Source organism: Heliangelus exortis, chromosome 9 (assembly GCF_036169615.1).
Source record: "Heliangelus exortis chromosome 9, bHelExo1.hap1, whole genome shotgun sequence".
In the NCBI taxonomy this organism is placed as follows: domain Eukaryota; kingdom Metazoa; phylum Chordata; class Aves; order Apodiformes; family Trochilidae; genus Heliangelus; species Heliangelus exortis.
In genome coordinates this window covers 22,700,496-22,713,974 of record NC_092430.1, presented here as the reverse complement: position 1 = coordinate 22,713,974, position 13,479 = coordinate 22,700,496, and the positions used below count along the sequence as shown (strand labels likewise).

The following is a 13,479-nucleotide window of genomic DNA, read 5'->3' as shown; positions in this document are numbered from 1 at the left end:
GCCAATGCAGTAAAATCACAAGAATCAGTTTGGTTTTTTAATTCCAGGCGTATCCTGGAATTCATCAGGACTTGTGGTGCCTCCAGTGATGTATTGATCCTGAAATATGTCCAGGGCTTATTTTAACTTGCAGAAAATTCTTCTCTGGGTAATGACTAATACCTACTCCATCATTGATTTTTGGCTTCTAATGGCATTTCTATGTTCATTATGAATGTAAATTGTGTATTGAATTTTTTCTCATTCTGTGTCAATGTTGTAAATGAGAAAGATCCACTTGACTCTTAAGTAGTTGTCTTTTGGTACCAGATTCTTTTTCAAGCTGCCAAGGCTTGTATGGGCTGAGGTATTGTACTTCTCAGCTCTTCATCAGCTGTTCTCAGAGTTCTGGCCTTTACTTTCTTCTGAAAAGAACGTGTTCCTCCATTTAGTCTAAAAATTTTAGTCCTGGAAAAGAATTATTATAAGCAGTCACCCAGAAGCACATTTTATTTCTGGTTCTAGCACAGGGAAGATCCTACACTTAGGGACTCTACTGTAACTCCAGAATTCTTTCTGACTGAATGGCTTGCTGGAGAAACTAACAACAACTGAGCAGTTATAACCAGTCATAGCATAATGGAAATCACTAATATTTTGCTTTGTCATCTTAGAGAACCCAAAACTCACCCATAAGGTGTATAATAGTCTCTTGTTTTCTCTAGACTTCTGGCATTTTATGGTTTTAGTTGTTGTTATTCTGGGGAAGTGGTGGATTCCCCCACTTTGGAAAGTTTGAAGTCTCAGCTCAAGAGGGTGCTGAGACATCTCATATGAACAATCATATTAGAAAAGGTTGGACCAGAGGATCCTCGAGGTCCCTTCCAACCTGACATTGTATGATTCTGACACATTTTTTAGTTAATCTAGCTCTCCAGTCTGTTTCTGGCCATGCATAAAGGACTTTATGGTTGCTGGGATTTTTTTTTTGTGTTACTGACAGAAGGCATAACTTTTCTAATGGATGAAAAGAACTCTTTGTAAATTTAACAAACTTTTGCCCAAATTCTTGCCCTCAGGATTAATCTCAATTTGTCCTTCCAGCATAGCCTAGAACGTGTCTTTGCAAGCTAAACCTGAAAGCCTTCCAGGTTCTACTCACATGTGCATTTGTGCTAACAACTATTTGTTTCCCCTGTTCTTTACTCACAATTAAAACCCAATTAAAAACTTGTCACTGCAGTAATTAGAAGCTGAGTCAGAAATGCTTTGTATCCATGTTCATGATTTCTGGTCTTTTCTTAAAGTGTCTAAATAAAAATGGATTATTTTTCTTACTTCCCTGCAACTTTGTCAACAGCTCTCTGTGCAGTTTGTGCTGTCCTTGGCCTTATCTGATATTCTATTCTAGAATGTATACAAATAAGTTTGGTTTCTATAATCTTTTGTGTTTAAAAAATAAGCATTTACATTAGCTACTGCCTCATTGTGCACTGTGGTTTTATGGTCAGGGACTGTACATTCCATTAGCATCTTTTTGATTGCTTCTGCATTAGAAAAAGAAAATCTACTTGTGAAAGTAATTTGTTCATGAGGATTTTTCCTGTTGTGCTAATGCTGGTTTTACCTTATTTTACATTACTTTAGGTTATTTACCTCAGTGTTTCAATTGGCATTACCTAGAAATGTTAACTTAATAACAGTAAACACTGCTTACATTCTGGGCTTTTTCTAATCTTCTGCTGTATTCTTCAGGTTTACAGTGGAGCAGGAAATCGATCTGAAAGATGTCTGGAGAGGTCTTGGAATTACAGAGCTGTTCAGCAGCAGTGCTGACCTCACTGCCATGTCTGGTAAGAGTTTCATGTGTTGCCTTTCAAGGTCCATGAGGAAGTACTAAAATCCCCTAAAGTTAGCCAACAAGCTCTTAGAAGTGCTGTATGGCAAGAAAACCACAGAACTGCTGGCAGATTTTTGATCATCTGGGATTTTTGCATAATGTAAGAGCATACTCACTGTAGGAGCAGTTGGGGCAGGGGGAAAATCCATCAGGGGGGGTTGTGTGTTTACTCCAAGGAATAATCTGTGAGAGACAGACAGACTTTAGAGCAAATGGGATTCACACACCAAGGGAGATGTCAGATTTTCTCTCCAGAGGCTATTTGTTCACAGCAGTAACTGGTGTACAATTTAGTCCTCTTGCCTGATACCTGCTGTACAGAGGCAGCTCAGGAAAGAAAGTCCTGAGATGAAAGCAATTTAGTCACATAAGCTGCTGGCCCTATTTTAATATGTTGTCAACACTTTATTTTCATGAAGTAGAAACATCAAATAATTTTAGAAATGTAGGTGCAAATGAGATATTTATACTCCTAATACCTCCTAAAAGGTGTTGAAATGGTAGTTGAGTCATCTTTGCCTGAGAAGTTGTTTCATTTTTGCATAACAAAAGGAGGCACAGAAGCAGTGTACTTTGTATGGTCTGAATTTTGGCAACCCCCCTTGTTCTCTATCTAGAATCTAGTGCCAGAGTGAGATTTAGGTCAGTGTTCTTGAAACTGATGCTTATATACCACTCTCTTTGTTTCTGCTCAATGGGTTACTGCCTAATCAGGCAGATAGATCCTTGGCTGATGGGAAATAACTGCTCCTAATTGTCTGTCTCTGGAGGCAATCAGACATTGTGGGGCTTACTCAGAATTAATGGTAATGAACACAAATCTTCCTCTAAAAATCACAGCAGAATAGTTTGGGGTATTAATATCCTGTTGACTTTCTCCAAGTTTGAAATGTTGTTTACATGTATCCTATTATTCCACTGTTTTGCTGCTTTTGCTTTACAGTGAAATTGTAGTTAATGCCAGAGTTACCTAATGTGAAAAGAATTTGAATAAACAACCCTTCTTTTAAAAAAAATGCTTTTTTTTTTTTTTTTTTTTTTTTGACACCTTCAAGTGACAATTAAGCTTTCCAGTAACTTCTGCTGTGTAGATAGAGAAGTATTTATTTGAGGAAAAGCACTTGGGAGAAAATGGAAAATACACAGAAGAGATTGAACCACAAAGACAGTGCTTGGCTCTTACTTCATTTCATGTAAAATTCATCCAAATGCATTGGGAAGTAATTCTGTAGTGGAGAGGTTAGCAGAAAGATTGGAACTCGCTTGTGTTTTAATCCATGTGACTAATGACTTGTTTCAAGTTTATTTTTGGCAAATGTACTGTACAAAATGAAAATGCCATGTTCTGCAAAACTGAATTAACTCCTCTGCCATTTAAAGACTGACTTGTTTATTAAGTATTGTAGAGCAGTCTATAGCAAGAAGTCATGGCTAACTGCAACATTTTTAACTTAAAAAGGCACATGTCACTTGGTGCTGGAAAGGTCATTTATAAATTAAGAATAAGAAAATGGTTTTGAAGTAATGTATTTTATGAAAACCCTGCTGTTGATGCTATGGAGAGGAAATTTTAAGTAATTAAAGTAAAGAATGTGTTTCCTATTTCTGATTTTCAGGATGCACAATGGGGAGGGAGGAGGAAGTGGGGGGAATTGTGAAGAAAAACATGGAAAACTTGCTTTTGCAAATACCTGACTAGTATGTCAGGTAACAGGAAAGCTGAGGCCAGAATTTTACATGCATCATAGTGCCAAGCATTTTTTTTTTTTTTTTTTAATTTGGCACTTCATAACATCTTAAATGCAGTATTTGAACAAAATGTTTGTCTGGATACTTTTTATTTGGCAAGATACAAATCGTAAAAAATCCTGTTGTGTTTAAAAATACTCTCCTCCCCCTCTCCTGTTGCTTTTGCCTTTGGATTATTGTCAAGGAAAGCCTTCTGCAATTTCAACAACAGCCCTAATCCTGTAATCAGATCCAGGCACAGATTGCTGAGTTCAGTGAAAGTCTGTGGCTTTAGTGAATATAAATCAAATTGCAGGATTACAGATTTATTTTCCAATATTTAGAAATTTTTGCATTTTTGCACTCAATCTGAAAAATTAAGTCGATGAATCATCTTTTTCTTTCTCCAAAGTATGGGTTATGAGCAACCAAAGAAAAAGCATTAATCCAGCTGCACATTTTAAATGTTTTGCTATTGCAGAAATTAAGTTGTTCAGTTAACACAGATAAGTAGGAGAATGTGGCTATTTAGCTGTCTAGTTACATGTATCCTGATTCTCAGCAAAAGACTGAAAGGTTTCACTTTCATCTCTGATTCCATCAGGTGTTCAAAATAATCTTGAAAGAACTGGCATTTCAGATTTTATAATTTACACTACTTGAGTATTTAAAGGCTACCTGGGGCTTACTCTTGAACTAATTACTCTAGAAAAATTCCTCTTTCCTTTCCATTTAGTGTAATACAGTTTTAAAATGCCTTAAATGGCAACTGTTTTTACCCTCAAGGTGATCTGCATTTCTGTAAGCAGCCAAGGAACCTTCAGGACTTAATTTCACAATATAAAGTAGCTAGAAGAGCACCAGTCCAATAAATAGTTCTTTTAAAGTCTTAACTGAGGTAGGTGCAATTTTACTGACACACCCTAAACTAGAGAAGCCAGTAAACCTGCATGGTTTTGTTGTTTTTTTTTTTTTAAAAAAAAAAAAAAAAGAAAAGATTTGCACAGCAACCAGTTGGCAGCAATGAGTAGGAGTTTGCAGGCATATGGAGCATAATGACAAATGAAATGTGATGCTAACAGAGTCATGTACATCAGGAGGAAGTCACAGATTACTCCCACACATTAATGGATATCTAGGCTAGGGTCCTGCAGAAGGTTTGAACTTTGGTACCAAATCTCCATGAAACTTTTCTGAAATGTTAACAATCCAGTCATGTTGGTTGCTATGAAAATTCAGAGCAGCTACTAGAGTAAAATAACTTGATAGTAGATCCTCAGGTAAGCTCCACCTTCTTCTCAGCCAAAGGAAAGATGTATAATAATAATGACAAGATGTGTATGATATTCAAGTATTGCAGTCAGTGATTTGACAATCATAAAACAGAGCAAAGAGAAGAATGCTGGAACACCAGGTGACAATATTATGCTTCCCTATGAAAACAGAGTCATTCACTTCAGAGAGAGATGAATGAGAGAGATGTGATAGTGGCAATATAAAGAGAATTCTGAGCCTAAAGAAAGTAACGTGGGATTTGGAATTGCTCCTTTTTCCACCCAAGAACAAAGGTATCCAAGGAAGTTAAAGGCAACAAATTTGAAAGCAAATACAAAGCATTTCTCTTACAGAAAACAACACAGAGCTCTTTGCTGGGTATTGCTTGAGGTCATTATTTTGGTAGGATTAAAAAAAAAAGCTTCAGAGCAATCAAAGCTATCTCTACTCCATTGATTAAAGGCATTCTCTGTATTCTTTGGATTTGAAACTCTAGTATAAAGCACATGCTGGGGGAGAGGATCTTTTTCTATTGAAATTTGTGCTGTAGTTTCCATCTGTAAGGCTGCTTATGTCTTGTTCTGAAGCAACAAAATGCTATAGCTGGAGCAGTGTCCCAGACTAGCTGGACACACTGGTCTCATCTGCAGTGGCACTTGTTGTGTTCCTGTCAATTTAAAAAGAACCAAAAATATCTTGTTAATACCCAGGTCCTGAATACATTTCAATTAGGCCTAATATTATACCTGATGGTAAATGTTAGCCATGTTAATGCTGTCTGCATTAGGCTCTGTGAGCTCAGTGGATGGACACCAGTCTTGTAGGGTGTTCTAATCTGGTTTTTGATCAGAAATATACCTCACAATACCATAAGCACCACCATACTATGCAAAATAAAGCAGTCAGGATGAAAATATTGAATATTGCTGTATTAAAGGGCAAGGGAGCAGGCTTAAAGGCTTTTGTTTGTTTGTTTGGTTTTTTTAAATTTACTTAATTATGTGATTAGGCTAAGTTGGCATGTCTCTGCTGTTAAACATGAAAATGTACTTGGGTTTGAGATTAGGAGCTCCAAATCATTTTTTTCTATGAGGGCTAGAGAGTTATTGATTTATTTTGCTATGTGTTGAATAGCTCAAATGCTCCATACAGCTTTGAAATGAACTCAAGCTAAAATACAGCTGCCTGGAAGGTTGAATTCACAGAACTGACCAATAAACTTACCAAGAATCCTGTTAACTGACATGTTTAGAAAGGCATCACAAGACTAATGTGAGACATGTACAACAGGAATTCCTCATGTCTCTTATCTTTTGTCTTGGGTATTTAGACTCCATTATCACCTAGGTGAATGTTTTTTGCTCTGAAACATTTTCTCTGGTGGGGGGTAAAAATGTAGATTAATAGACCCAAACTTTCCCTTCTTATTCAGCCTTCAGCTGGGGTTTTTCTGTTGAACATTTTGGGAAGGATCAGAAATGCAGAATGGTGCAGCTCTCTCACTGGGGTGGTTAGATTAGATTTTTATGGTTGTGAATCCCCCTGTTGAGAAAGCTTTTATTCTTTTCTTAACTGCCAGTTGTGCTCTGTCATTACTGTGGATTTTATGCAGGTACAATAAATGTATATCTAATCCTTGTTATGTCTTAATGATGAAACTTAGTCAAACACATTAAATGGCTTTATGTGTCTTGCTTCCTTCAAGGTGCTGACTGTTTCAGTAGCTCTGATCATTTGGCCACTGAAGAAAAGTAATGAAACATTCTCTGACTTAAAAAAACAACCAAGACCGAATGAACTTTCAGCCCTGTGTTTTCCACAGCAGAAATATTTATCTTCAGCTTCTTTTTAAATATAATGACAAAAAGAAAATACCTAGTGTTGCTAGAAGAAGTCTTTATTGCACCTAGTGCAGAAATAAAAGTCTTCAGTACTTGCTATAAAATATCACAGTCCTTTTTCCCAACAGTTGCATTTAAAATCCTGTGTTCAAGGATTGTCTTTCACTCTGTCTGGTATTCTGGTGCTCTAGGCAGTGCCAAGATATTTTATTATACATCATGTAGGAGAGCACCACAAGTTTAACTGAGGTAGCTGGTGCTATTAAAAGGATTGGCAAGAAGATATTTTAATGCAACTCCTATGCACAGAGCTTTTCTTCCCTACTTGTTATAGAAGGGGGATAGAAGTGCTGGGATTTCTTTCAAATACTTGAATCTTACTGTTCAACCACTTGAAATGTATTTCCTTTTCTTCTCCAGATAACAAAGAACTTTACCTTGCAAAAGCATTTCATAAGGCACTTCTAGAAGTTAATGAGGAAGGATCAGAAGCTGCTGCTGCCTCAGGTACCTGACTGAAAAGCAGAACCAAATCAAATGTCTGGTTATTCTCTGCTAATTAATCTTCTTTTTTTAGCTGACTTGCTGTACAGTCAGGAAAGCTAAATAGCACCTAGCATGAAACCACAGCATAGCAAGGATATACTGCTTTTCAGAAGAGAATTCTGGAAATGAAAATGTTAGCATTTTTTTGACCTGGCGTGTTTCACAAAGAATTTTGAGCATCCTGTGGAAAACCTCTTCTTCATTATTTTGCTTGTGATTGTCAGGAGGTTACAGACTGCAGTTTATATTTTTTTTATGGAGCTCACGTGTTCATAATTTCTAATTTGCTGTTTGAAATGGTTAAAGGCATTTGATCCAGAGTACCTAGGAGAAGCTGAGAGTGTGGCAATTGCATTTTAATAAGTTCATATACAGAAGTGCAAGATGAGTAGTGCTAAATGCAAAAACATAGTTGACCCCTATTAATTCTAGGAAGCCAGGTGGTTGCTTTACTTGGCTATTTTTGTTTTTCCTGAAAATAACTTACAGTAGTTGGCAATATGCATCATTAAGTGATTCCTAATTGCCTGTAATTGTACCACTCTTCCAGAAGAGGAGGAATGACTTCCCAAGTCAGGACTCTCAGTAGCAGGTTTGGATTGTGGCAGTAATATGGACAGAGATTAGTGGCAGGCAGGAGTCCTTATTAACAGTCCAGGGAAAAGGTAAAAGTCAGTGTAACACTGGGAAATAATAATCATGTCCTGGAGAAATCCCTGCATCTCGAATCAAAATAATAAACACCAAATTTTGTCTGATTCCCAGCTGATCTTACTTTCAGCCTCTGCATTATTTAAAGACACATCCTAAAGGCTGCAAATACCCCATTTAGGTGTTGCATATTCCATGGTTATTAAGGTTTACCTTATACCTTTAACTGCAGTCTTGGAGCTATTTAAAACATGTCATCTGTTTTCTTTCTACAAGTGAGCAGGTGTCATACCTTCTCTTAAGGATTCTGGATCTTACAAATTACAAGCTTCTCCCTCAGCCTAGGAAATTGAGCCACTCTTCCTTATTAATCATCCTTAAAACATAAATAGCTGTGCAGTTCCTCTCTAGGTCACTTTCATTTTCTGTTAGATTTTCCATGCCATTTCTTGGTGGCAGTGCTGACAGAGAAGGACTTCAGTGTCTGCTCAGGAGCTTGTGAAGAGCAGGAGAATGTGCAGTGGTATTTAACAGGTTGCTTATGTTTTCTTCTCTCTTCAGGAATGATTGCTATTAGCAGAATGGCTGTGCTGTATCCCCAAGTTATAGTTGATCATCCCTTCTTCTTTTTGATCAGAAACAGAAGGACAGGTGAGATACTGCAGACTCTTCCACATTTTCCATAAACAAAAGAAAATTACATGTTTTCATCAATGCACTGGCTTTGGTTTGTGAATTTTCCTTAATTTGTCTTAAAATACTTAATATTGAAAGAGTGACCTTTTCTGTGTCCCTTTAATGTTTCTCCAAGACACCAAAATCTGACATAATCCTGAAAAATATTCACAATTTAATTAATCACAATGTGATTTAAAACCCTGGGGAAGAAAAATTCACCCTTTTTCTTCAGATAAGTATTACTGCTCTGAATATCCATAATCACTGTATTCCATAAGAGCTTGGCAGTAGTAAGACCAGTGAAGTATGTTCCCACTATCAAATGATTTGCCTAATGGACAGGTATTACAGCTCTGAATAATTCTGCTGTGCTCTGGAAGTGTTCTGTGGCAGGCTGAGCACAGCACTTATTAGCAAAGTGAGCAATGATTAAGTAATTCCTTAGTTTCATATTTGTAATTTGTCCTAATAATATGGGTTTGACTGGGTGACAAAACTCTACACCCACAGATCATATTGTTCTGTGTGTTGTCCTATCTTCAAGAAAATTCTGGTAGGTTCAGTTGGAGTTTTTTCTGTATCTGAGATCCTTAATGTAGGTGTCAATGCTTATTAAACCATTTAGGCATGGTTTTCCATAACAATTCTGCACTGCATGCTCTAGAACTTATTTTTGTCCTCTACAACCTCATCTTTTCCTTTGGTTCTGACATTCTTCCTTGACTTCCTCCCTTCCCACTTGTTCTCCAGGTACTGTGTTATTCATGGGGAGAGTAATGCACCCTGAAGCAATGAATGCAAGTGGCCATGACTTTGAAGAGCTTTAACTCCCATCAGCTACCAAAAAGAGAAGATAAGCACATAAAGTTTGAAGTTAATATATTTAAGGTTTGCTGTGTTTTCCCCCCCAAGATATTGTTTAAAATGCTTTCAGGTCTAATTGTGTGCAAGTCAGTTTCCAGAGGAAAGCTTACAGTATTAAAGTAATGGTTCTGTTTCTGTCATTGTGATTGCTGTGTCTCAAAATAAAATTGTGTACATGTCAACAACTGTTTCTGTGCATTGTAAAGCAAAAAAAAAACCTTGCAAATCCATTATTTGTGATATTTTTTTACAGTCCAGAGACTGACTTGATCAATGAGACAGGAACAGAATGTGTGCAGCTCTGAATAATGCAAATGGCAAACCTTGATGATGATTTATAGAGTTGAGGAACTGCAGCTGAAAATTGTCATCTCTTCTTGTTCCTGTAGAAGTAGCAAACAGGCTGTGATGTGCTGTCTCATCAATGTTAATGGGACAAATTAAGCCTGGTGGGTTTTATTTCTCTAAGAAAAATGTGGTAGACTTTGTGTGAACTCTCCCACATGTGAATCTAAAATACTGCTTTTTTTGAATGCTTCTGCATGCAACTCTGCAATTCACCTTCCATAGCTGGTGATGCCAATAAAATTTGATCGCATGAATATTTGAGACTACTCAGTGTAGAAATTGCTATGTATGTGACTGAAGTAAAATAGTTTAATAGTCATGTCATTAGTATGCACATTTTTCTCCCCCCAAGTAATTTACTTCACTCACTTCAGGGATCTAGAATGATCTTTTACAAAGAAAAAAAAAAAAAAAAAGGCAAACAAAACCCACCTTGATTTTTAGTGTCTTGCAAATATTCTATTCATAAATAAATGTTTAAAGGAACAATATAATCCTTTTTATTCCCTAACTTTTTACTGACAGAGGAGAATGACACATACCACAAGTAAATAATAGCAGGGGAATTAGTTGCTGTTTCTGTTTGCAAGGGAAGAATTACCTGTTCTCACCAGAGAGGTGTGTAATTATTTCATCCCTCATTGTGCAAAATATAAAAAGAACTGAAGTTATTAAAAAGGTAAGACAATAGGAGAAAAGAAGGGAGGAGCTCCTTTGAAACTTAGCATAAATACAAAACTTTGGATATTATATTGGTTTCTTCTAGTCAATAGGGGTTTTGTCTTTTGATTTCTATGGGAATAAATGTGTTTTGGCTGAATTTTAGTTACAGGCTTCTCTGGCACTTCAAAACAGCTTAGATACTGCTCACAAAGTTATTCATGCAAAGAGAACTTCTGAAATTTGACACATTGTTCACTTTTTTTTTTTTTTTATGCTGCCAGTGCAAATCATGCAGGGCACACTGCAAAGTGATGGATGTTCTCTGTGGAGGTTGATTGTGCTCCCTCAGAGAACACATTTTTAGCCCTGGCTCCTTGAATTGTTGAGTTCTGTTGCACAGAAGAGACAGGGAGCAGCTCAATGTGTTGCTGTTGCTTATTACCCTTAGTAAATCAGGAAACAGTCTGGACTGGGTGAGACAGTTTTGATACTCAAATTTAGACCAAAATTGTTATTAATTCTCTGTAGCCAAAAATTTTATGCTGGGGAGTGAAAAAAAGGGAGTGCTTCTGAGAAGGAGCCAGGGGCTAATTTTACCAAGAATCCAGACTTTGTCTCATTGCAGATGAAACCAGCTCCTTTGACATGGAGTTAGGCAAGGGCTGGTTCTTCATCTTTAAATGATTCTGTGAATGTCACCTACTGTCTTCAGCAGTGACCCATATGCTAAGGATCTCTTGTGGTTTTAACTGTAGAGGAGCCTGATTTTTAGCTATTACTTTTTTTTTTTTCAGGCTATTTTTTGAGGTGCTGGCTGTGGGAAGATGTGCAAAGCAGATGACAGCCCTCAATCATGTTCATTTGCAGTCCATCAAAAGTTCTTCCTGACCAATTTTGTGTTTCCTTTGCATCAATTCTTTGCAGCACAGATGTTTTTTTTACCAAGGGAAGGACTGAACATAGATTTGAACTAAAGCTATGGAATTCTGGAAGGACAGCTGCCAGTCAGAAGTATTTATAGAGGATATCAGGCAAGTGCACAGACTTCCCCAGCATAGGTACTAAGTGGAATGATGCAGAAACACATTTCAGATCTGATTCTGAGAATTGCCTCAATGGGCTTAAAGGTAAACCAGCAGAAACAGAAGTGCAAACACTAGTTACTCACCTCATATTCTCCCAGTCTTTACAGATGCAAAATAGTTGTTTCTTGAAAATTGAAAATCACCTCATTTTCAACAACATGAATTGATTTGTTACCCAATGATGCCCAGATGTTAGTTTCAGACCATGAGAACAGCTCTCAATACTGTTTTTCAGTAGTGATGATATTTTAAGCATTGTTACCAGTTTACTGAGGTATATGAATACTATTCCATTGTGGGTTTTTTAATCTAGATTTTGTATAATGTTCTCTTCAAAGATGCTATTGCTTTTTTCAATACAAAACCAGGAAAAATAATTTTGTCTTTGTTTGGGGTTTTGGTTTTGGTTTTTTTTTTTGGTAAAGGGAATTTGTCAATAGTGGCTCGTATGTGAGTTTAGGTGTACAGTCTCAAAAAAAAAAATTAAAACTGTATTTTATGTTGAAGGCTATATCAAAAAATAAATTACTGAAATGTCTATAGTTGTGGTGTGTAAGTGGCCTGTGATGTGACAGTATTTGCTGGGATCCTTTTGTTCTGCAGATGGAGTTGAAGCATGAGATGCAGTTTCCTAATGCTGTCAGCTTCTGTATTTCTTGCATACATCTGATGGAGTCCAGGGGGAAATGCTTTTCAGAGCTGTAATTCAAAACAGTATTTTCCATACAAATCCTGCTACCACTGGAGACTTTATTTAAGCAAGAATATCTGACATTTACATGAACATGAGCACCAGTTTATTTTTCCAGGTTAGAACTTGTTTGAATTAAAGTGGTTTTGTTGCTCTTTCAAGCACTGATGCCCATTAGCTTTCCAAAAGCCTTTATGATGGCAAAGTAAACGTGTTTAGGACAATACCTGTATGACTTAATGGGAGATAGACTGACTTTTAAAAATAAATAAGTAGTGGTAGTTGTGAGAAAACTGTGATATTACTCAAACAAGACCTTAGTATTATACCAGAAACAAGCAAACAAACAAAAAAAAATAGTCCAAGTTGTGATTATTTTTTTTCCCCAATGATGGACAAAAGAAGAAACCACAAGATGTCACTCTATCCTAAGAAGCTGGGAAGTACTTTCACATTTTCAGCAGTCCAATGAAGTGTTGGTAAATTGAATATCCAGGATTGGACTGATCTATTCATAGATCTTTGTAAAGTCAATGAGCTGCTTGAGTGTGAGAGCACAATAAGAACCAGCTGCCCAAGATTAATAACTAATTAATAATAATTGGGGCAGTAGGCTCAAAACAAAAAAGCCCTGCTTTGTGTTCCAAACTTTTCTCTGGATCTGCTTGCAGATTGCTGGATTGAGTTCATTGTTCATAGGGAGTTTTTTGCCCAGTTCATAGCCTCCACAATTCTGTTGTCTTCTTGTGGAGTACAAAGCAAAAGTTTATTATTCTTTAACCCATCTCCATGACCAGCACTAGAGCTGTGCTGTGGTTACTTCAGAGGGTGAATTCTACAACAGGAGACATTTTCTTGACTACTGGGGAGAAATAAATAGAGTTGAAGTCCTTGGTGACATTGGCCTTATTCCTCTATCCTTGTTCTCTTTTGCTTACCTCGTTTATTGCCCCCTCCCATACAGTCAGAATTTCTGTGTGAGCAGGTTCCCAGCATGTTCTCCCCTGGTACACTGAGGTTCCACAGCTGTAAGGTGCTCTGCTCTCTTCCTGGGGAGGAGACAATATTATTCCCATGAGGATTTTCTAAAAAAAAAAGTCAAGGATTCTCCAAATGTGGTGTCTACAAGCCAATTCTTGAGGGTTTTCTGCCCTTTTTAATGGACAATCTTAGGTTTTGTCCCTACAATGGAAAAAGAAAACACAGGGATTAGAAAGATGGATCATTTAC

General features: G+C 37.0%; 1 protein-coding gene across 4 annotated transcripts in view; it reads left to right on the top strand.

Moving 5' to 3' along the window:
- The window catches only part of SERPINI1 (serpin family I member 1), a 46,444-nt gene extending 34,348 nt beyond the window's left edge, over positions 1–12,096 (top strand). For all 4 annotated transcript variants that reach the window (XM_071752736.1, XM_071752733.1, XM_071752734.1 and 1 more), the window contains exons 6-9: positions 1,735–1,832; positions 7,144–7,230; positions 8,482–8,571; positions 9,349–12,096. In XM_071752736.1, the coding sequence (XP_071608837.1) occupies positions 1,735–1,832; positions 7,144–7,230; positions 8,482–8,571; positions 9,349–9,425 (352 nt within the window). In that variant the 3' untranslated portion in view covers positions 9,426–12,096. The remainder of the gene's footprint in view (positions 1–1,734; positions 1,833–7,143; positions 7,231–8,481; positions 8,572–9,348) is intronic.
- The last annotated feature ends 1,383 nt before the right edge of the window (positions 12,097–13,479 follow it).